Raw genomic sequence first — 24,250 nt, 5'->3', positions numbered from 1 at the left:
AGCGCCGCTTGTGTTTCTTGCGCTTGCGGACCCGGACCTTGACCTAATTGGGCCAGGGAAAGTGATGAGGTACGAGGTCTGCGAGACCTCCTTTGATGTGCAAGAAGCCTCCTTTCATGTGTTTTTCACTGTAACATTAGCTCACAGTACACAAAGCTACAACACTATCATACATGCAGCAAGGACACTAACAATCACTCAATAAGAGCACAAAAATAATAAAGACAGGTTAAATTAAACTTTTTAGGTCAATCACTGATACAGGAGCTGATGTTACCTCGTTGACTGAAGATGAGCTGTCAGAGCCTGATGAGCTGATCTTGGAAAGTTCATCTGCAGACATGGACTTTTTGGTGCTGTTTGTAGAGGGAAATAAAAGCAATGAGTGATTGTTTGACTAAATATAAAACACTTTCCCATCATTATTAATAGCATGAGAATCTATACTTTAGGATCTTAAGGCAGAAATACTTATTCAAGATGCTTAAACAGAAAGCATGTCATACAGTTAGACCCATAACTATTTGGACAATGGTATCATCTTTGTAGTTTTGTCTTTTTAGTTTTGAGGCAGACTGTGCAGACTTGCAGCTTTAACTCGAGGGTTGTACCAGTACTATTGTACAGGGTTTAGGAATTACAGCCTTTAAAAAAAAACCAAAAAACCAAAATCACCGACAGTCCCCCATTTTCAGAGGCTCAAAGGTAATTGGACAAACTGACATAATTTCAGGTGATTTCATCTGTCCAAAAAAATTTGTCTTCTTTTCCAGAACTGTGCGAGCCCAATCAAGTTTAATGCCTTTCTTTGCCTGAGTGTAAACCCTCTGCTTTTATTACGCCATTCATTGGAAGCAAGTGGCAGAACCTGCTGCTGTTGTGCTTTTTGTTCATTTTACTAACTTTATCTCCATCTAACGTTGTTTTTTTTGGCTCACATTCAAGCAAATGAAGTGGCTGTCTTTTGTTTCCCCCCAGTCTTTCAAAGTCAAGATCTAAAAGCCTACTACTTGTCTTCCTTTGCACTCTCAACGACAGAGAACTTCCAACACCTGATCATCAATGATGATGTGACTGCCCGGAGCAAAGTCTGAAATCCCAGCTGCGATTTGAAATCTGGAGCTGGTCTAACGATCATCGGGGAGCATGTGATCTTTGTGGAATATAAGATGGACCAGCTGTGGTGAGCCGATTAACACCAGAGGGAACAAAGAGTGCAGTTTGATGCGCTTTTCATGAAGACACACTCTCACTTCCCGGACCACAGTGTGACCTTCCATGACTTCAGGACTTTTCAGGGAGACTGGGATGTTGATTGCGTAATAATTTCCTGCAGAAATGCATCCGTATTACTCACTAAGGGAATTTGTCCTTGCTGCTGGTGTTTGGATCTAGTGTGAATCCACACACTGTTTGGATTCCTCTGTCAGGTGATGCGGAGGTCATCCAAATAACTGTGGCTGTGGATAATGACCATCCTCTGCACCACATAGTGGAGATGCAGCTAATCACTTTCTCAAACGTGTTTGCACTGTGCTGCCACAAAGACAGACTCAGAAAACCTTGGTCATACCGCACGCCCTACATTCATTTTGGGATTAAGCTTCTTGCTGAATCATTTAGATTTGGACTCTCTGAGCTCTTCGCTGTTTAACTGAACTCCTTCTTTAGTGTGACTTTCAACTTTCTGAGCAAAGTTTTTTTTTTTTTTTTTAAAGCTGCAGTAACAGACATTTTCCCAGCTATTGTCTCATCTTCACCCTATTCACATTCATGAAGGCGCCTCTTGATTGCAGACCTTGACAATGATACGCCTACCTGCTAAAGAATGTTTTGGACTTGCTGGGTGAGGTTTTTCTTAGCTAAGGAAAAAACGTGTCTCCCATTTTGGGCCTTTTGGTGTGCTTTGCACTCCCTACTCTTTAAAAATTTATTGGATTTGTTAATGTGGCCACGCCTAAAGTTTCAAAAATCTCTTGGTGGGTTTCTTTTCAGCCTAACAATGGCCTCCTTCACCTACATCATCGTCTCACTGAGTCTCACGATCAGATTTTCAGTGAAAATCTAAAAAAAAAAAAAAAGTTAAACACTTATCTGCTTAATTGATCACTGAAGAATGAGGAAACAGGCATCCTATTAAACTTTTACTTTTGAGTCTTTGTGAGCTCAAAGTCTTCACTTCAAAAACATCAATAATAAAATGCACTGTGGTGGTTGCCCAAATTTGGACCTTGGACTGTATTCAAAACATTTTTCTGAGGCCATGTTAGCAGAACCACTGACTGTAGAAGTTGAAAAACTTACTGAAATTTATTTCTCCTATAATTTCTTTGCCGGAGTGCTTCAGAACCTGAATCTCCTGCACTATGTCTGTTGTCCTTCCACCTATCGGCCTTCTCCTTGAATCCCCCGAAATCTTTGTAGCGCTGAAGTGTGTTTCCCTTAGTGTGGCTGGTGGAGTCATTGTTAATGGAAACTAGATCTACAGGGACGGAGAAGGGTCTGGTGAGTGATGGAGGGGATTTGCCTTGACGTTTCTCATTGCCTTTGTCCCGCTGTACAGCAAGACTATTGACTGGGTCAGGCTGCTCCATTTTTTCCTGCCTCTTCAACTCCCTTTTTCCCAAGCTGTTATTAAAAAAAAAGAAAAAGATAAGAGAAAAAAGTGAAATGAATATGAATCCTAACAGTTTTTAACTGCTAAATTCTCATTTTACCTGAAATTTATTATTAAACCAGAGACCATTTTGCTTCCGTAAAGCTATCACAGATACAGCAGATTAGCACATATCCTATTTTGTCCTACTATTATTTAGCCACCAGAGGGCACTGACAAGCATATTTTTCAAATGGTGCATTTCAGCGTACATACCCTGATAAATGCATGCCTTTAAAAATAAACTGGATTGTCAAGGGCATGTGTTTGTGAGCAAACACATATTTCCTTATAGTATTAATCTGAAATCATCTACTGCTTGCTTGCATGCCCTTGAATGCAGCACTCTGCGCCAGATAAATGAGCCTAATGCACTGAGTGTGGGATACATCATCAATTCAAAGAGATCAATCAGTGTAATGCTCACAATCCGAGTAATGGCATATCTGAATAATAACTACAAGAGCTGTTACTCCTGTAATGCACTTCAGCCACATCAGTACCTTTCCCGTCCGCCCCGGTCTTTGGAGCCGCCATCATCCTGCTTCCACTCCGTGTGTTTGGATGCCTCCATGGACGTCCTCCATGCTGCCTGCATCAATGTAGCGGTTCGATTTTGGGTCAGAGAAAACTGACGCCATCTCCTCTGTAAGAGCAGAAATACTATTTTAGCCCTAATCAAGTATGTTTTTGACTTTGAGGAACATTTTCAGTTACTGGCACAGCAAGAAAAAAAAAAAAGAGCCTAAGTGACCCAAATCTTACTGGCTCAGCCTCAGAGTTTTTTGTTTTTGTTTAGCAGTGAGCATAAACAAAAGTGCTGCACCTGTATGATCATTGTAGCATCTCTTTTGTGCAGAAAGTGGAACCTTATGAGGCACGTGCGGAACCAGCGCTGCAGGGTGATGATGCGGCGCATCACTTCTTTGTTGAGTGTGTCTTGAAGCAGTTGCCGTTGCTTTTCCTTAAGGAAAACCTGAGTAGATAAGAAGATGCCATACATATAATAAATGCAGACACATTTGTGCAGTTAACTCTTCTCTAGATTTTAGCACACACACACCCTGCTTCTCTGACATTTATGCGTGTTTATTAGTTTACTTGCGTCAGAATTCTAAAATGTATTATTGTAATTCTGAAATTGTAGTTATTAACGAACGCTTTTAAAGGGAGACCAGAGGCAATTTAATATGGGGCTGATTGGTTTGAAAAGCGATATTGTGATCTACCTTTGTTTTTCCTATTTGGTAGGTCTTCTTATCCAAAGCCATCCACTCAAACAGTGCCGTGATGTGCGCTGGAGTTGCAGCAGTTCCTTGTGGAAACAAAATCCTAAACTTCTCAACAAATTCCTGCCATTGAGAGAAAAACAGCATCAGAAGATGAAAATGAATGAATCAGTTGTTCCTTTCCTGAGGATGATTATTTATATACATTTATAAGTAGAATCACATTAAAACGAGTGCCCACCTCAAATGTGTATTTGGCACTGTAGCCAGACTTCTGGATGTGAACTATCTGCAGTAAGCCTGTATACCTGATTTGGTTTAGGACAAGTTTATCATCAAAGCACAGCTCCTTCTGTTTAAATAAACAAAAAAAAAAGAAAAAAAAGATGAAGTTTCTTATTCAGTGAAACATATAAACTTCATAATGATGATGCCACAGATTCACAGATTACCTTTTCAGCATTGGCGCGCACACAGAAAATGAAGAAAGGCTCGGCTTTTGCAATTCTGTCCATCAGAGTTGTGAGTGATGCCTGCAAGAAGCATACAAACAGTGAGCAAGTTTTCATTAAAGTACTTCATCTTAAACGGCAACAGAGTTTTTAAGCCTTTCTGATAGGGTGTCACTTGAGGATATCACCGTTAAGAATGACATAGTATTAAAATGTTTCCACACCAGGGATATTTTAGATGTTATGCTGAAGACAAACCTGGAACTGAGAGCCTACTGTAGAAGGATTTGATTTTCGGTGAGGATGGAAGATGGATTTGCTGGTTAGGTCGTGCCCCGTGAGACCAATAATGTGTCGGAGAGAACGCAAATCAACAAGGTTCTGTTTGATAAAACATAAATATAACTGTGAGCTTCCTGACTCTAAAACAAAATCAAAGACTATTGATAAAGAATCAGTTAACATCCATGAGTTATGAGGCTTTACCTTTGGGATAATCTGCTTCTGTCGACCGCTTTTAGTTCTCCTGCAGAAAACAGACAGAAAGAGGATTATGAAAAACTGTTATATATAATATAACTGTTTAACCAAAAGCAAGCTCACCTTTTCTGCACAGTACAGCAGACGGGCTGGCTGGTTTGGTCGTGACCCATGGCCAAAAAATCAAATACATCAACTGGTCGTTCATCAGAGTGATCAAAGGAGAAATCCAGACTCGTGCTGGTACTGCAAGAATGAGAGAACCTCTTTAACTTTATCAGCACAGAACCGTTCTTATGTTATGTTTTGTTTTTTGCTTATATGACCATGTGAAACTTAACTCACTGGATGTTAAGCTTTTTATTCATCATCCAGTGCTAAACGACATATATCTTGTTGGTGTCTGCATCGAGACCAATTCCCAATATGTGCCATTCATGTACTTGTGTGTTATATTTACCTGGATAGTTGAGTCAAAGTACTCCGGCGCTTATCTAGTATCTCTTTAAAAGACTTCCGCCTTGCAGCAGCTGTGGCGACAGTAAAGCAAGCTAGTTGTACATTATAACAAAAATGAGAAACATTTCACATAAAGAAACTCGACTGTCTTGATAAAGGCTGACAAACTCATTAAGGAAAGAAAGTCAAACAAAGGTGCCAATGTTGTCCTACAAAGGAAATTCACTTTTCTCTCTCTTTTTTTTTTAGATAACTGTCAACCATAACTAAACTACCCACTTAATTCTTCCCGTCGACGTCCCAGGTTCTTGAATACTGTGAGGATGCGGATGGCTGCTCGGAGGACACCCCATCTGAACTGTGCTTCCGGGCTGGAAGCAACCAAGTGATGGATGAAGGAGCGCTCACTGCTCCGTAGAAGTGATATGACATCAGGACGCATGTGTTCTGTGTTTTTCTTTCTGAAGTCCTAATGAATGAGAAATAGTAATGATCAGTACACAACCGTGTGTGGTTCACAGCCTTCGCAGTGTTTACACATGTGTCTGACACTAAAAACTAACAATGCTTCCACAGTTTTCTCTGTGGAGGGAATTAATGATTTACTTGGCTGCAAAGAGTTTTTTTCCCCCCACACTTCCTTATCAAACAAGGTTACTGCAAAGCCAAAAAAAAGAAGAAGAATTTTACTCCACCTTGATGTGATATTTAACCCTCCCAGCAAAGTGTTGAATCACAAAAGTTGGCTCTGTGTGTGGAGATGGTTTGAAGTATGGGTTGTCCTGATGCTGCTTCTTTATCTTTACCAGCAGACTCTTGTCTGTGGCCTCGGTGAGGCTGAAGAAACACAGTGAGAAAGAAAAATACATGACATAAGGCACCAGCCTTTTTTGGGCCACGGACCAGTTTATGTCCAACAGTATTTTTACGGACCGGCCTTTAAGGTGTCGCAGATAAATACAACAACAAAAATAACCCAAAAAAGAAGATTTATTGATAACACCCAGGAAAAGACCCAGGAAAACGGAGTTAACGATAAAAAACGCAAAAAAAATTAAATAAATAAATAAAAAATAAAAACACACTAAAAAAAAGATAAAAAACAATAAAAACCCTGAAGACCTGAAAGCCTCAACTCTCGCAGCCCAGCACCAAACGACTCCTGGGGGTTGGGGACCGCTGACATATGGAATAAATGTACGACTAAACAATGGTAAGACGAGATAAAGGCAACCTCAAAAATAAATAAAAAAAATCATTTCATCCCATAGTGGTTTTTGTTTTTTTTAAACTGACGTTACATAGAGAAATAATTACATTTTAAAAAGAAGAGTTGGCTCTGGCATATTTACTAGACTGACAATACAGAAAGTATACTGTGATGAACTGAATCATCTCTACCTGTTATTAGCTGTGATTTGCCCGAAAAATAATTCAAACTGAATTTTTATTTAACTCCTTTTTAATTTGAGCGTTCATAAAAGATTAATTACAGTCTGTTCTAATGCAAGTGTACTTGATTTTTTTTCTCATTACAGTAACAGGTTACAATCATTTAAATATATAACCATTTGAATACGTGTACAACCTGTTTTAAACCAAAACAAACTTCAATTAATATTAATTACTGAACACTTGAATGAATTTTACTACAATTAAATGAACGCTACACATGAACTACAGCCGGATTAAAAAAAAAACAAAAAACAATGATTACACACAGAATTATGTCATGTATATCAATGTGTCTTTCACCAGGTCAAATAAAAGCCCGTCTGAACTTGTTTTTACTGAACTAAAAACTTCTTAAAGTGTGAAGAAAAACAAAAATGAAACAAAACAATCTGAATATGTGCAAAATAAAATTAAAACTGCCCAGAATGTGAGCTGCCTCGCTGGAGGTTTGTGCTCTCGGATACTTCTTTGATTTCAGTATATTTTTGGTAACAAATGAACTGATGCAAAAGGCAAAAAGTTTAACTCGTCTGCTAATACATAACTAAAGTATAAAGTATGTCCTCACCGAAGTTATAATTGTCATTATAGGCTATTCATTAATACAAAATTTCTATTTTAACTACATTACCTTGTAATTAAACAATTAAATAGTTTCAATAATGTAAATTTTATTTGTTTCTTTAACCCCCCCCCAAAATATTAACAAAAACTAAACTAAGATTTCACACTAGTTTTAAAATACATTTTAGCGAAAGTAAAAAAAAAAAACAAACAAACAAAAAAAAACTAACAAACAATATTTTTTTAAAAAACATGTCATAGTTTATTTTCCCTACACAGCCAGCCTGAGGTGGCTTTAAGTACTGAAACATTTTCTGTGTCTTGACAGTCTAATTAGAGTGTAAAACGAACACCTGAACTAATTAGACATTTTTATGTAACAAAAAAATAATTTCAACAAGCAAATGAACTATGGAAACTGAATTAAAAAAAAAAAATATATATATAGATGAAAATTAAATTAATAAGGTCTACAGTAATATGAGTTCACTTACTTGCTCTCCTTCTCCAGCAGGTCGAAGAGTCCGATCGACTTCTTGTCGAACAGCTGAACGCAGTCGCTGTTGTCGCTGAACTCGATGTTTTTCCAGACAATGCCCTCTTCCACAAACTCCTCCTGGCATTTATCACAACATATTTACGCAATCATGTCATGTGTTACTGTGAATCAGTCTTCCAAGCTCAAGAATGCCGTTAGTAATACAGTGTTGCAATGATAGTAAAATGAAATTTACTATCCGCAAATTTCAATTTATTGCACATATTCAATTTGTTGTCTGATTGCTCAATGTTCTTTGATTTGAAAGTAAAGAAAAGAGAAAAACAGAAAAAAATGTGGCCATTGAGTGTATGTTGTAAAACATGCCAATATGTGCGTGAAAAGCTGTGAAGAAGAACGTATTTCAGAACTTGCCAGTTAAGCGCACGTGTATGGTGTGTCCAGTTATAATAATGAAAAGAACTTTTTCTTGTTGTAAATGTGTATAAATAAACCTACTTGCTCAAGCCTGAAGATGTTGTGGTTGATGTAACATTGCAGTGTCTCGTTGGCGTAGTTGATGCACAGCTGCTCAAAACTGTTTGACTGGAGGTTTTCAAAGCCAAACATATCCAGGACACCGATGGACAAACACTAAAAACAAAACAGCAATGCAGACAAATTCAAAGGCACCATACTCAAAAGTGTTAATTTATGAGCTAAATATTACACAGACCTGTTCCATTTAAAAAAAAAAAAAAAGCACACATATATTAATGGATTTATTTGAATCTAATCGTATAAAAAAAACCAACTAAATGAATCTAAAGTGAAGCAGCCTGGCAGGAATGAATTTGGACATGGAAAAGTAAGGAAAGGCTTTTCATCTCAATTATATCGTTATTATATTGAATCATGCGACTCACTGAGATGGACTCCTCCATGTCTCGTCTGTTCATGGTCGCATGGTTGATGTGAAGGATGATCCAGTCAAACAGAGCGCCGTATAAAGATTGGGCCATGGAGTCTCGCATTGCGACGGCCTGAAAGCACAGGAGCATAACATTACAGTCACATAATATTAGCATCACGAGTGTCAAAACTCGTTTTTCAGTGTAAAAAGGGAGTGTTCCCTTTCTACCCTGATGTGTTTACATGCCTCTTCTGTACGGCTTTAACTTGCCTGCTCGTTCCCAGAATTTGGGAAAAAGCCTCCCCTAATTGCAGTGATAGTAACCAACAGCAAATGATTGCTCATCTTGGAATTGCTGAATCACTAATGTTGTGGTGTCTATACCTTGTTATGGAATGTGGTTGAGGCGTGTTTTCAACTGGTACTATGGACGCTGCTAATAAAGTTACACAATTACACACTGAATTCGCGTTTATTATTATAGTTACAAAACACCACAGTTTTTGTCTTGGTCGTATTGTTGTATTTATCTGCTACACATTAAAGGACGGTCCATGAAAATATTGGGGACCGCTGTTTTAGGGGTTTAATTCTATAAAAGTCTATGAGAGAAACAGGGCTCAAGCCCCTTGATCTATAATCTTAGCAACACTTTTCCTCATGAGTTTTGTTTTGTTTTGTAAATCTTGGTTCATGTAAGAATCAGAATGGAGACTAATTTTGGAATTTTTTTTTTCCATACACAGAGTCTAGTCATCTTGATGATGACGCTGAACATGCTGAGGCTTGAGGCTTCCTAAAAAGAAACTAACCAACTACTGAGTGACATCATCATCTCTCTCTTCTATATAGCTGATGATTAAAATGTGACGTTAATGTAGGAAGAAGGCAATAAAAGTTGACTTGTAAAATTAAAGATCAAGTTAACATTTAAACTACCTCATCTAGCGTGTACGGTAAAGCTATGGTGAAGCTGGCAGTTATCATTTTTCTCTTGATCAAAGTATTCACCAGTGATTCCTCTTCCACCTGGAAATAAAAAGAAATACATAAGTATTGAGGCATTTCTTCAATCTTCTGCAAATGCCACTAAAATTACAGACTGAGACATGTTTATTTACAAACCACACTGACGCAGTTTAGTTTTCATTTTCTCTGGAACTTAACTGGACCCTTTCAAGTGACCATTACAAATGTAGCAGTACGCAGTACACTGCAGTAACACTAAATCGGCTGTTTCTGATCATACCTTCAACAGGTCTGACAGTATAGACAAGACTTCAGGAGGTCCAACCTCCAAACGCGGAGGGTCGTCTGACTGAGTGAATGTGACGTTACCCAAGTGGAGGATGGCGGAGAGGATGGAAAATATGCTGCACATTGGACACAAACACAGTCAGTTAATCTTATCAAATGTATGAACCAAATGTCCACTTTGTCATATAATATCACAGAATTTCAATTTCAATATAATCTGTATCCGTAATATAATCTGTCTATTCATCCTCGTCTGCTTCCTCCCACAGTCCAAAGACCTGAATGGATTGTGGGAGGAGGCTGGAGCACCTGGAGACAACATGCAAAGTCCACACAGATGGATTCAAACCCAAGGGCCTGTCTTGGGGCAGGCACCAGGCCTCCGCCCCTTTAATTAAATAAGTAGAAGAAAATTCATTGGTTTTTTTACTTTTTAAGTGTTCATATTAAAGGTGGTCAGTGTTCCTTAAAACCTCAGATTGCTCTAAATGACACTGGCAACATCTTCAATGTAGTCATCTCAGCAAAACCCACAAAACAAACGTATGAGCTAAATACGGATTACTTAAAACTGTGAACCATGCAAAGTTAATCTAGTTGTGCCCAAGACCAAATGAGACAGCCAAAGGACACACAATTACTTTTACATTACTGTTTAAACTTTTCCCCCCCCCCTCAATCTCATCCACACATCACTGATGAACTGGTGGCATATTTAACATTGTTTTGTTGCTCTAAATATATCAGTGCTGCCTTTTGGGACATCCAGTGCTTCACATTATCTTAAAAGAAAAAAGCTTAAAAGCAAGCTGCATGTGTAAGTCTGCACCTCCTTCAATATAAAAAAAAAAATCATGACCAAATCTATAAAACCCTTTATTACTACTTTTGTTTTTTAAACTTCCCACCTTTTCAAACTATGAATTGCTGTGGGTGTTTTTTTGTCAGGGAAACCAACCTGAACAGCATACAAACTATGTTGTTTTTGCTTTTCTGCACATGCCTTGTCCCGAGGCTGCCAGGTGCTTTCGGACAAGCTCTGACCTGTTACTGACACTAGTATAGTATAACTTTTATTCTAGTCTGTAGCATTTTAGCTCTTTCTATCATTATCATACATACTGTTTCTTAGTGGAGGGCAGGAACCCAACCATCTCCATAGCTTGATGGAGCCTCTTGTACTCTTGCCCAAGTTTCTCCTGATCGTCTAAAAGCAGGTCTTCCTGTGGAACATGCAGAACACAAATACATGTTAAGCAAAGACAGATGTTTATGGATGTAGTTATATAAGAATCCACACACTGCATCATGCAAGAACATGCAAACTGAGGAATGCACAAACCTGTATGTTTGGTTTAACTCAGTAACGCTGAGATCAAATGCTTTCTGTGTGGATTTTTATGTGTGCATGCACAGGTATAGAGTCTGTATTGCAGTGGGTAACGCTGTTGTTTCCATGTATACTTGTGCACTGGCACGTCTTCATGAGTGAAACTGAGCTGATCATGTTGGACTTGAAATACTGAGCAAAAGCCCCTTTTCTGATACGTACAAGACTTCAGCAGTGATCGCGTCTTCACAGTGAACGAACTATTAGAGGAAAGAACATGAGAGCAGTGGCAGATGTATACACTGGCAGAATACAAGCTGCTGCACTATGGGCTCAAATTGTGGTAATAAATAATTTGTACTTCTAAATCAAATGCGTATTTGTGAACTGAGTTTTGTAACCTTGTAAACCAAAATATCTGAAAATTTGATGTTTGTGCATCTTTAGATGAGAATTTGTGTGCGTGTAAAAAAGATTTTTGTTTGTAAAAAATATTTACACAACTTTAAAATTTTTTCGTTAAGGTCGCACAAGTTGCACACAGAAAGCAAAAAACTACCTGTAAAACTCTGCGCTCAAGTCCCTTTGCTTGTGTGCAAGTTTAGAGTTACAAGTACAAATTTTGACCAGATTTTTCTTCCTTTCATCTTATTGGTCAATGTCATGTCATGGGTTTGGCTGTTGGAGAGGTCCTTTACTGAGCTTCAGGTCCTGGAAGAATAAATGCCCTTTTACATGCCAGCCCAGCATTTCCTTTCATCACCACGAAGGAAAACAGTCTGCGCATGTCTGAGTGTACAAGCACTCTTTTCAGGTGGTTAAACTGTAATTTTAGTTAAATCTACATCTATAAACAGGGAGACAATGGTAAAAGAGTCAGTGAAAAATAAACAAACATGCCAGACTTGTTCTTAAGTCCTGCATTTAATAATGTAATTTAGTGGAGAAGCACAGGCAGTGTTTCAGTTAAAAGTGCAGTTTTTCAGCTTTACGTGAACAGATGTTTATTTCCTGTACAGCAGCTGCATAATGAACAACCTCAGGTAAAGCATACATACACATCTACACTGACACAACATTTATGTTTATCGTTGGCCAGCAGGTTCAAGTCCCTTCACTGTCTGGTTCTTAAACGACAATTCACTACGGCTGGTGTCTCTAGCTTAACATGTCTCAAAACAGAATCGCCATTACCCAGCGTTTGTTCCTCAGTGGGTGTGTCGCCACGAGAGGAAAAACAATTAGAGACATGAACAGGTTGGTGGTGTACCAGGGGCTCTTTTTAGGGTTATGGTTCCTCTTCATCCTCACATAGAAGGCATGTTTTCAGCCCCTACAGATAGCTATTGCTGTTGTTGCTATAGAAATGAAACTGAATTGGATTACTTTTACTCCAGTTTGTAGCATTGCAGTTACTGTTGCATTGTGTGGTGACATAGTATGAGTCAATGTTGCCACAAAATCCAGTCACCTTCCTTTCAAGTTATGGGCTGCTGGCTATGACACACGACAGATGAATGTCACATGACTATAATAAGGAAAACATATAAAAACAAATGTTTACCATCATTAAAATATAAAAGCTGCTAAAAAATAAAAAAATATAAATGGGAATATCAATTTTCCCTGGTTGATGCAATAAACAGGAGACACTCTTATCAGGTGGTTAACCTGTAATTTCAGTTAAATCTACATCTATAAACAGGGAGACGAGGGTAAAAGAGTCCGTGAGGAAAAGTAACGAACATGTCAGACACGTTCTTAGGTCCTCCATATAGTAATATTATTTGGAGGAAAAGCATGTGTGGTGTTAAGTGCAATTAAAGTGTAGTTTTTTTTTTTTAGCTTCATGTGAATATCTGTTTATTAATTATACTGCAGCTGCTTTCACAGGCTTCTCTTTACTTCCAAGAAGTTTCAAGACCCTGTAGGTCTGTTTCCATAAAACATATCTCGCTGGTTTTCACGCATTTGATAACGTTATATATGGCATGTATTTAAGCTGGTCTTCCACTTTCTCTCTCACTGCTGCTGTAAAGCCTGTGGATCAAAGGTACCTGTTTGAGGTAGAGATAATCCTGTGGCTTTAGAAGATGTAGCTCCTCCTGCTCGTCTTTGGACGCGCCCATCAGCAGATAGTAGAACACATGGAAGTTTCTGCAGGAGAAGCAATTTTCACTTCAACTTTCCAATGACTCAGCGCTTTTATTGGGCTATGGTAGACATAAGGTTTCTTGTACAAACTGGGGAGTGGTGTGAACATGATTATTGCCAGAAGAGATTTTCTAAAAATTGCACATGTTTGAATCTTGTATTCTATTTGAGTCTTATTTATACCTCTCACTCTTATCTCTGGTCACCACGCGGCATTTTTCCAGTAGGTACTTTTCAATAACGGCCCTGAACGAGAGACAAAGGAAGAGAACGTCAACAAAACCCATGAAGCTGCAATTGTTCTTTTGTGACACTGGAAGAAAAACTACTATGAAACAAACGGTTAACTTTGAAGAGACACGACTCAATCAGAGGTGGTCCATGAGAAAAACAATAAAGGGCGCTTTACCCTCTGATGACACCACTTTCCAGGTAGTTGAGCTGGATGAACTTCCCAAAGCGACTGGAGTTGTTATTCTTTGTGGTCTTGGCGTTGCCAAAGGCCTGTTTAAAACATAAAGAACATCAGTTTTCAGTAAAATAAACAGACTAATTCATCGGCATGTTTTCCACAAACACTGGCACCCAAACACAGTAAATGTAGGTTTGTGGATGGCAGATTACTGTTACCATTAGTCGGTTTTATGTAATGACATGGATAGAGTTGGTGTAAATGAGTTGTGCTTCAGTGCACATCTTATAAATCAGGAGTGAACACAAAAAGGAAAGCAAAAAAGCACCTTCACTTTATAAACTGTTTTTGTGTTTTCTGCAGATATTTAACCTGTTTTGCTCAGAGAGGTCGCTAACAGCTGTTCATCTCTATTACAAGCAGGAGCACTGAGAACAGAAGCTCATTGAAATTGTGTTTTGCTCATGAGTTCATAAAAACTAAAACAAAAAAGAGAAAGAAAAGAGATTTGCTGTCATTTAAGGCCCAGTTCCTTCTTTGTTGGCTGGTATTTTCTGCCTGCTGTTGCTCAACCTCACAAATGTTTATTCAAAAACTAAAACCTATCAGCTAAGCGCTGATTAATGCATCCTTTTAAAATTCTCAACATCAGCTGGTTCTTATACCACCGTCTTTTTGTCTTTTATATTTGTTATCAATTAAACTAAGATTTATTTCCCTTCCTTGAAGGAATTTTATGACCACTGTCACGGTTATCAGGTCTCTTCTTAGTCCCGCTATTAAAAGTCTCAGATAAAGGCCCATAATTATTTGTCACTTAATAGATGCTGCTGACTCATCCATGCCAACCATCTAAAGCTTGCATGCATGTGCGACAGAGTGAGACGCACATGGATTCTGTCTACCAAACGGTCCAATTTGTCCCCCCAGATTATTTGAAAACTTTCTAAAAAGGAAAGCAAAGTTTTGGGGGCTGCTCATTTAAGCCAAATCAGAGCACTTAGGTCAGTTTGACTGTTTTAAAGACAAAGTCACCACCCTGCCACTGAAGTAAGGATGATAAATTGTCTGTGTCACTGTATTTTTAGCATGATGACTGTGAGATTAAAAAGTCATGACTCAATTGCTCTTTCTTAGGAACCTCAGGCTGTTCAGGTTTTGTTGTAATGGGCGATGTTTACGGGAATTGATTACGCTTCTTCACACTCAAAGAAAGGTAATTGTCTGCATTTTTTTGGGTAGTGATTAAATAGTTTTTCCTAATCAGGCCCAGGTGCTAAACTAACACCCCTTCTTTATCTGCTCGGCTGACGGTCATGTCCTAACAGGTCAGAGCAGCGGTGCAGACAGTGAGCTAGATACGCACACGGCTCTGATCACATGCCAGGAGGAACAACTTTAAAAATCACTGAAAAGTTCTCAAAATTACACCCATGTAAATTTCGACAGACTATCAAATTTCCTTTTAAATTTCAGATGAATCGATTTCACATAAAGAATAAAGGCAACTAAATAATGTTGGTGGATGCAGCTGGGAAAAAATAAAAGGTATGTGGAGAGACAAAAAGATAGCTGGTATGCAGTATAAAGTATAAATAAAAAGACTTTATACTGGGATCAAGACTCAGTGTAACGAGCAGCTCCCTCAAACACGGGTAACAATTTTAACTTAACCATCACAACACTGACAAACGCAGATGGTGTAAAGAAAACCAGAACAAAAATCACAGTCATCACAGTAAACCACCAATCTGTGAACATAACAAAGACCAGGTATTCTTCCTCTCCCATCCTCAATCACATGCTGGAAATGTGCACTCACTCGTCAAAACTCAGAGAACCCATGATATGCAGAAAAAAGATGGAGGTCCTTTATAGACCCAAAGATAATGGAGGTACTAATTCAGGTAGATATGTAGATGCTTGTGAGGTTGGTCTCTATGAATTAGCCTTGAGAAAAAGCAATTACCATAGTGGGAAATACCAGAAGTGAAAGAAGTTATAATGGGGAACTTTTTTTTTCACATTGAGGACATGCAAATGTAAAAAATAAGCTGTTTTCTATTCTTCATGAAAGAAGAAGAAGAAAATTTCAGTGATAAATTTTAATATATTTTATAGTTTATTATTTTTCAAGCAGTGCTAAGATTATGAAACAGGTTTTAAATGCCGTGTCGTGTTATCTGTTCTGGTCCTTTTCAAAGAAAGTTCATGGTAAATTGGGCCGGCTCACTGTTGGACCGACTATCAGCCCATTCACAATTTAAAGCAGTATTACCAAAACCAGCAAGAACTGTAACTAAAGTTATCTGAATACAGAAGACAGTTGATGGAGACAGGATGTATATGTGCTGTGTGAATATGAGTGCAAAGTATAAATACGTAAATGGGACATGCAGTGATATAATGAAATAGAAATTATACTGGAGAATACGTTATGTCTGTAGAGTGATTATGCATTGACTCTAATGCAGGTGTTTTTTTTTAAAAATAATTTCTTATTGTTGTGTCTATGAAACTCAATGCTGCTTGTGTAAGAGGAACCTGCTTCTTTCATGTTTATGTGCCGTGGCTGTTGGATGGTGTGTGTACAGATCCCAGGTAGATCAGCTTAGACTGAAGCTGATGGAGATCCTGATTAAAAACAAAAAAATTGGAAATGAAATTATAATTGATGACAATAAAAATAAAGTTGCTAATACACAAAAAAATGTGGCATTAATGTCAAAAAATTCCTCCGATTTTGGAGTAGTTATTTTGTTCTTTCATTAAATTTTGTGGTTCTCCAGCTTGTGTGCAGACAGTCTGCGACACCTTTCACCGCTGATTTGAATATGAATATTATATCAACAGCAGCAATGTTCTGTCTTGTTTTATTTGACTAATGCATTTGCATAATACAGTACTGTTTGACTTATTTGTTCTGTTAGCAAACTAATATACGTAATCACACTAACTAAAGCAAAAAGAAAGAAAAAAAGAAAAAAGAAAAGTGTGGTAGAGGATGGTTATATGTAAAAGAATAAAAAAAAAAAATCACCTAGCATGTTGCTTTAAGCTTGTATGATTTGGCTTTTGACAGTACAGGTGAGAGGTTACTGTCATGACAATAAAAAAAATGGTTTGGTGCTTTTATTGCTATAGGTACATAAATGCTATCATGCTGATAATATAATCATAATGCTAGGTGATTGCTAGGCAACACAATGACATGATAATGTCTGATATAGTTAATAACCATCAGGGGCCTGAGATACATTTTTGTCACGTTTGATTGTCCTAGACCAAGACTTGGGCAAAGAAACAAACACTGAGACAGACAGACACGTTCATCATGTAAAATACATCAAGCACATCATCTAAACGCTCTCGAAATCCTGCTCATTTAACTTCTCCTTTTTTGGGGGCCAATTCCCACACTAGGAATGGTTGGCTTAGCTCATGTTTACCAGTGAACACCTAAATGTCGCAGTTGCTGACTTGCAAATCAAAATAAGTAATGGAACTGGTGCCAAATGGACTGTGGAATGCTGAAGGCGGAAAAGGGGAAAATGGGACAGAGAACAGCTTCAAATAATCTGTAATCTCCTTCGATATGTCGACTTGTGAAAATCCATGATCCACGGATTAAACTAACCAGGGGCATGGATTGAAAGAGTGCCTTTATTAGAGAGCAGAGGGATACAGAGAGAGAGAAAAGTGATTTATACTTTGTTCTTTATGTTTAGCAGCAGGCCTGCCCAAGCACGTTCTGACACGTTCCTGTTTCTTTTCTCTACTCTGTTTCATTCCCTTCAAGACAACACCCTGCAAATCCTCCCAGTGGAGCTCAGCAATCTCATTCCTGATCACCAATACCTACCCAATCAATCATTCACCATTTCTGGATAATGCAAGGTGTCGTCATCTGCGGACTAAAGACTGCAAATAGTCTGAAGTCAGTAGCCGTTTCCTAGCATCAGAAAGATCAAAGCTAGGTGTACTTTCCACTACGTGCCAACAACAGTTGAGATAACACTGAAAGTTACAGGGAAAAAACAGAAGGCCCAATATTTTCAGATTTTAGATAAAAAGGAACAAGTCTTGAGGCGTGACTCATGCATACAAGGAAATCCCAGTGGCTTAACTACACGACAATAACCCCCCCCCCCCGAAAGAGATTAACGTCAACTGATCCTGATTGCTACAAGAGTGCCTATTTCATGCTGCAAGGCCAGACTTTCTGTGGTAAACACTGTGGCATGACAACTCAGACATCAGTAAAAATTGTTCAACATTTTGCTGGTTAAAAAAAATAAAGAAATAAAATACAACAGATAAACCACAGTAAACACAAATAAAGATATACTAAATAAACCACGCAGCTAAATCGGCGATTCCCCATAAGCTTTTTGGGAACAGAGCACAACACACTATAAAAGGAGGTAAAGCTCAGCTAACAGGAAAAATATTTATGCTGCAACCTGTTGGAAGGAGAAACTCGCTCAACTTGTTTAGAGCGAAGAAGAATCCATATTTAGCAACTGTCCAGTGAAAAGCTGGTCCTTTGGGATTGTGTTTGCATGTGGGTGTGTGAATGTATGTGTGCGTGCATAATCGGAAACAAAGTGGGATGATATCCTTTGTATGAGGTTAGTTGCTGTACCAACAGAGAGATAAAGCCTGTACATAAACTCAAACAGAGCATTCTTACACATTTTGGTAGCTGGGAGAGATTTAAGCAAATCTCTGTCACCAAGTCAGCGAACTCCTCTCAGTCCTTGAGCAAATACAACACACACTTAGATAAGTTTAAAAGAGGAAAAGCATCTGGCCTAGTTTCATGTCTGCTCTCTGTCATGCACTGTGCAATTGTGCAACAGGCAAATGAAACAGAAAGCAAGTGGGAAATGTGTCGTTACTCATTTACACGGACACTGTAGCATGACGATGGTGTGATAGAAACAACACAGACTACAGTGAAACTACAGCGGTGGGTAAAAAACAAAAACAAAAAAAGAAGTGGGAATTCCCAGCCGGCAGACTTTGCTTTACTTTCTGGTGCCTTCAGATTTTGGGAAATTGTTTGAGCTTCATGTAAATCCTGATGTGAGATGTCATGATGTCCTGATGTGAGACATGTTTGCAAAACAAATAGATCACAAACAAAAAAAGCAAAGCTCATTTGTTTTCCTATTCTAATGTGATGGTATTAATAGCTCTTCAGAGCTTTTCACTAGTAAATGATTACAGGAGCTTCCTTTAGAGCTGAATTTTTTTGTGGTTTTTCTTGATTAAGCTGAGGTTTCTGCTGCAGGAAGTTACTAGTCAGTGGTTTCACTATTTGGAACATTCTGCATTTCATTTGCATGTCTAAAAAAGGATAAGAAAACAAAAATCACCCTCATCTATCAGAAAACTCATATCAGCACAAGTCAGACCTCAGCTTGAAGCAATCTTTCTGCTTTAGTCACGTCACTCACAGCAGCAGAATCAAATGATCAACATTAGTCTGCTAGTGAGATGACATAATCACTCTGTAAAAACCAAAATTGTCAAACTTGCAGGCCTGCAAATGCTTGATTATGCTGCAAGCTGAGGTGAAACTTGAACAAATAGCACAAAAACTGACAAGTCGACATCTATTGGTGCCTGCGATAGTCTGCTAGCTACCAAACCAATCACAGAAGTTTTCAGTGAAGCACCCCTTTGTCCTCCAATTTCACTTTGCAACTGCCAGGAACCACTTCCCAACTGGTTACAAAATCAATCAAAATCATTGACGACCAATTATTTTAGCAGTCGACGCGTCGTTTGAAGCTTTGTAAGATCCGAAAGCAGTAGGATAAACGTCAAACAGACAACTGATTTAACAGAAGTGTGAGATGATCGAGAATTTACTCCAACGTCCTGTTACATTTTGGATAGCAAGGAGTAGCTGGCTGACTTTATTAAACTCAACCGAGACAATCTGCTAATTTCATTAAAAGTTTAATAAACGATCATCTTGTCTTTATTTTTAGTTAGCACATACCTTAAACTGTAAGCTAATGATAGTTATATAAGAGAAGATGGATGCTGGTGCAATAAGATGTATGTTTTACGCATTATCTGATTAGTTGACTAATCGCAAAAATGATGGGTGACTAGTCGACTATCAAAATAATCGTGTGTGGCAGCCCTACTCCACAGTGTAGCAGCTAACACATTCGGATAATATACAAGAAATCTTGGTTTGAGACCGGGAGAAAACACAAATCCCTGTATCGTGGACATGTTAGAAAGGGCACCCAGTGTGAAAATCTGTGCCAAATAACACTTGGTGAATGCGGGCATTTAGTTACACGTGAAACGGACTCCACACAGAGGAATCAGGAACCCCAGGTAAACCACGCTGAGCCACTCTCTTTGGTGACAGTGCTAACCACTACACCACCATCAATGGCAAAAATGCCATTGATCTGAAGGTTTTATGACTTTACAGTTTACAAACCACAGTGCAATGTAGTCTAATGAAAGTAGTGTCAAGCTGTATAGATTTAACCGTTTCCCCACATTTGTTAAGACATTCCATGCTGTTAATCCGTCTGATGTCTGGTGTATAGCTGCAGCTTTCTAAGGGCTTGGCCATGGCCCAGGTGGAGGTTTTGAATGTACTTTTTTTTGCACTTCTTTTATCTTTTTTATTTAGTGTATGTTACAGTGGTTTTACTGGTTTGCCCCACTGTACCGTCAGCTCAAGCAATGTGTGACCCATAAACTAAAACAAGTTTGACACACCTGTTCGAAAAATTAACCAAAACTAATATGTTTCAACAAAACTTAAAATGTTATTTGGGGTTTGCAGTATGTGCTGGTGAAGAAAAAAAAGAGGGAGAGAAAGAGAGAAAATTGGGGTTACAGGTAGAAATACTGAAAATATGTTTTCAGTAAAAGAAAGAAAAAAAAAAACCCAGAGAGGTAGATGGGTGTGCTGCTATCTGCAAGATCTAAAATCTAAAGTGATAATTTCTCATACCAGGAAATCACCTCTCTTTTAAAGAAAAGGTTGAGTGTTTTGTCAAATGTCACAAAGCAAGAACTGATTTTTTTCAATCGTGGGTTTAGCTCATTCAGTTTGCAGTGATATTTAACAGGTAATAGAGACGCTGTGAAAAATGTTTGTGGCAGTTGGAATCAGTCGACTTGGTGAACTGTTTTGGTGACTCAGGAGGCAACAATGTGAATTCTTCAGTGTTTCTACACCTAAATGATAACAATCGAAGGTGATTTTTATCAGATGTTGTGCTATGTGAGAAGCTCTGGTATCTTGTTGCCTCTGCCTCTTTTGAGGGGGGGCAAACTCTGGACTGCTCCAACTTTTATTTTGAATTTTTTTTTTTTTTTTTTTTTACATCAGTGGTTTGAGCAGCATCACATAACAGTGACCTACCTCCAACACCGGCCCGGACCCGAGGATGGTCCTTTCCAGCCCGCTGGAGTACATGTTCTGGCTGAGTGAAGTCAAGCAATGAATGAGATAACTGCTGCTTTCAGTCTTCCCTGAGCCACTCTCACCAGTTATCACAATACACTGGTTAGCCTGCCTGTTCAGCATAGCGCGGAAGGTCACGTCGGCGATGGCAAAAATGTGAGGACTCAGTTTTCCCAGTGGCTGGTTCTCGTACATTTTGACGTACATGGGGTTGTAGTAAACAGGCAGGAACTTATTGGGATTGATGGCGATGAGGATCTTGTTGGCGTAGGTGTAGATTTTGTGCTTGTAGAAGCGTTGGCGTAAAACCTCCAGAACATTCTCCTCGGTCAGTGTGGAGAGGCTGCAGAGGTCATCACACTCCCCTGTGCAGATCTCTGTTCTGCACCCTCCATTGTTGACCTGCTGCTGCTGCAGGATGAAGTAGTACCCTTTGCTCTGAGGGTGCCACTTCTGCACCTCTCTGGGCCACAGCAGGACTCGCTCCAAAGGGGAGTCCCCTGCCTCCAGCGGCCTCTCCTTTCCCCCGCTCTTCCTCACCTCCAGCAGGTCGTATGCCTGGTTGGGGTCCAGGTCCAGAGTAACCACAGCATTGTGGATGACCAACGCCACGGTGTCCCCAACACTGATCTGCAGGGGACAGTAGGCAGCTGTGTCATACGACACCCTGGGGTAAATCTGCACAACACGGGCCTCTTCATCATACTCTAGGGCCCCAGATCCATCTGTAGTGCTCATCCTGACAGTCAGAGACAGTCCTCAGCATAACTCACTGCTCCAAAACCTCAGCAGGGGTCCGCTGTGTAAGCGCGCGCACACACACACACACACACACACACACACACACACACACACACACACACTTAAAATCAGGAAAAGAAGGACAAACAGCAGTGTTTAAGTTCCCACTATTCCCATCTAAATTCCCAAGTAAACAGCCGCACAGGTAAACAGCACTAAAGAATTAAAATGCCAAAACGAGCCTCACCTTTTGAGCAAAACCTCTCATTTCATCTTTTAAAAGCAGAAAAGGCGCTGAGAGCCGCGGGAAGACGAAGATCTCTGCACCTCCGTTTGGCGCTAACCGACTCCTAACACACTACTTTTAAGGAGGAATAAATAAACAAACAAAAAAACTACCTTCACCTGAGTGTTAAAGTAAAAGCGAGCCAAGAAACTGTTAAGAGAGACTTTCAAATGAAGACAGAATAATTTCCCAGCAGGTCGGCGTCGTCCTTCCTCCTAGAAATCACAACTTCGTTCAGAAACTCAGGATTTACGTCTCCGCGTCGTCCTGGTCCGAAAGTTAGGTTAACGTTACTTCCTACATTTCTACACACACACACACACACACGAACAGCAACACGCCCGTCGATGTTTTCGTACGTCACTGACCTGTAAAATATTTATCTTTGAATAACAGCAAAGAAACAAAAGCATCACCAAATAAAGAAAGAAAGAAAACCACAGAAGAAGTTACGTTAACAGACTGAATGAGAACTTTAATTGCCCCAATTTGTGTGCACAGGTGAGCGTGGGGTTTCAGCTCCACCTAGTGGAGAATTGGAGTATTACAACCAACTAACACCACTTTTTAAATGTATTTTTAAAACCAGTAACCAATCATATCTACTGTATTTACACTCCTTATTGTCTTTTACAGAATGTTTCTGTTTTCACTTGGATTAGGAAATCACTAACACATTTCATTAATGCCGTCTGTACGTGTCTAGTCCTAAAATAATTTTAATATTCTTTTCACATTAAATAAAAAAACCCAAAAAACTTTTTACATTATGCCATCAACATACCTATCACTGCTCCTTATTTACCTGCTCAGGCCCTTAAAAGTCAAATTTCTTTTAAAAAAACTTTCTGAAGCACATTTTTAATGTTTGAAAACACCAATAATAGGATTAGAATTAGATGAAAAGGACATAATTAAAGCTGCTGCTGCTAATGTTTGTGGGAGTCTGATCTAGCTAAAGAGAACTACTGATTGTGTAAATGGCTGCTGATGTCTGACATTAAGTTTGAGTCTCTATTTAAACTAGCTGACTAGGCTAGTTTAAATAGAGAGTATCTTTGTGGTACTCAGTCACTGATTAAATGAAGGATGTCTTAGGTGTCCCTTGAGAACTAATGCCGTAGTTTGGTAGTAAACCAAAGATTTTTTTTTAGCCTTTTGAATCAGGCTATTTTACGCATAAGTTAGACATAAAAACATATGCAGAAGTGGAAGAACGCACACCATGTCCTAACAATAAAAGTCAAAGGAATAATGTCACAATATTTCATTAGAAGTAGTAACCTGTTAGAAAAAGCTAAACTTTATATGATACTTTATTTCATTTTACTGACTGAGCAGTGAGTAAGGAGTGTTTTATTGTTTGTATATATAGTACTGTGAAAAAGTCTTGAGTGACCTCTCATTTCTTCATATTTTCCTGTGAAAATGAGAAATAGGTGCGCTGATTTATTGTAACATGAGCAAACATACATGGAAACACAGTGTATATAAGGCAAAAACAGCTTTAGCTGCCACCAACAGGGTTTAGGCCACCCCAGAAATTGTTTTCTCTCCTCAAATGTGTCCATTTATTCAACCCGTATTACAAAATACTGATGATTGCATCTGTGTGGGTCTTAAAGATATTTGAACAATTTCAGAAGTACTGTCTGAGAGCTTTCAGGCGAGTTTTCTTTCATCAACTCACCACAAAACACTGCATTATGTCACAAAAATGTAAAATTATGAATTAAGAAGTAGCAAGACTATATTTTTAAATCACCTTCTTTGTTTTTTGTTCTTTTATACCGTATATAAAGTTGCTGTTTAGGATGGCAAAGATGTTGAAATCCATACATTAAAAAATGCTTGGTGGGTGCAAAAGGAGTTTCATATAAGATGATTTAAAATTACATGTCTTTTTTAAGGTCTGCTGAAGCCGTTTGTGT

General features: G+C 38.8%; 1 protein-coding gene across 1 annotated transcript in view; it reads right to left on the bottom strand.

Moving 5' to 3' along the window:
* The window catches only part of myo9b (myosin IXb), a 30,272-nt gene extending 7,849 nt beyond the window's left edge, over window positions 1-22,423 (bottom strand). Inside the window, exons 1-24 of the mRNA XM_085378741.1 lie at window positions 22,281-22,423; window positions 21,251-22,091; window positions 13,837-13,931; window positions 13,611-13,673; window positions 13,331-13,430; window positions 11,066-11,166; window positions 9,936-10,059; window positions 9,626-9,715; window positions 8,700-8,816; window positions 8,293-8,427; window positions 7,790-7,911; window positions 5,972-6,113; window positions 5,556-5,745; window positions 5,278-5,347; window positions 4,941-5,063; window positions 4,824-4,863; window positions 4,596-4,718; window positions 4,338-4,418; window positions 4,127-4,237; window positions 3,886-4,008; window positions 3,483-3,632; window positions 3,160-3,302; window positions 2,305-2,628; window positions 278-356 (exon numbers count right to left, since the gene is read on the bottom strand). Of these exons, the coding sequence (XP_085234867.1) occupies window positions 278-356; window positions 2,305-2,628; window positions 3,160-3,302; window positions 3,483-3,632; window positions 3,886-4,008; window positions 4,127-4,237; window positions 4,338-4,418; window positions 4,596-4,718; window positions 4,824-4,863; window positions 4,941-5,063; window positions 5,278-5,347; window positions 5,556-5,745; window positions 5,972-6,113; window positions 7,790-7,911; window positions 8,293-8,427; window positions 8,700-8,816; window positions 9,626-9,715; window positions 9,936-10,059; window positions 11,066-11,166; window positions 13,331-13,430; window positions 13,611-13,673; window positions 13,837-13,931; window positions 21,251-22,030 (3,426 nt within the window). The 5' untranslated portion in view covers window positions 22,031-22,091; window positions 22,281-22,423. The remainder of the gene's footprint in view (window positions 1-277; window positions 357-2,304; window positions 2,629-3,159; window positions 3,303-3,482; window positions 3,633-3,885; window positions 4,009-4,126; window positions 4,238-4,337; window positions 4,419-4,595; window positions 4,719-4,823; window positions 4,864-4,940; window positions 5,064-5,277; window positions 5,348-5,555; window positions 5,746-5,971; window positions 6,114-7,789; window positions 7,912-8,292; window positions 8,428-8,699; window positions 8,817-9,625; window positions 9,716-9,935; window positions 10,060-11,065; window positions 11,167-13,330; window positions 13,431-13,610; window positions 13,674-13,836; window positions 13,932-21,250; window positions 22,092-22,280) is intronic.
* Between the last annotated feature and the right edge of the window lie 1,827 nt (window positions 22,424-24,250).

This window comes from Diplotaxodon limnothrissa, linkage group LG18, assembly GCF_057381915.1.
Source record: "Diplotaxodon limnothrissa isolate DT_005_m linkage group LG18, D_limnothrissa_male_GT1.1, whole genome shotgun sequence".
NCBI classification, from domain to species: Eukaryota; Metazoa; Chordata; class Actinopteri; order Cichliformes; family Cichlidae; genus Diplotaxodon; species Diplotaxodon limnothrissa.
This window is presented reverse-complemented; position numbering and strand designations above follow the sequence as displayed.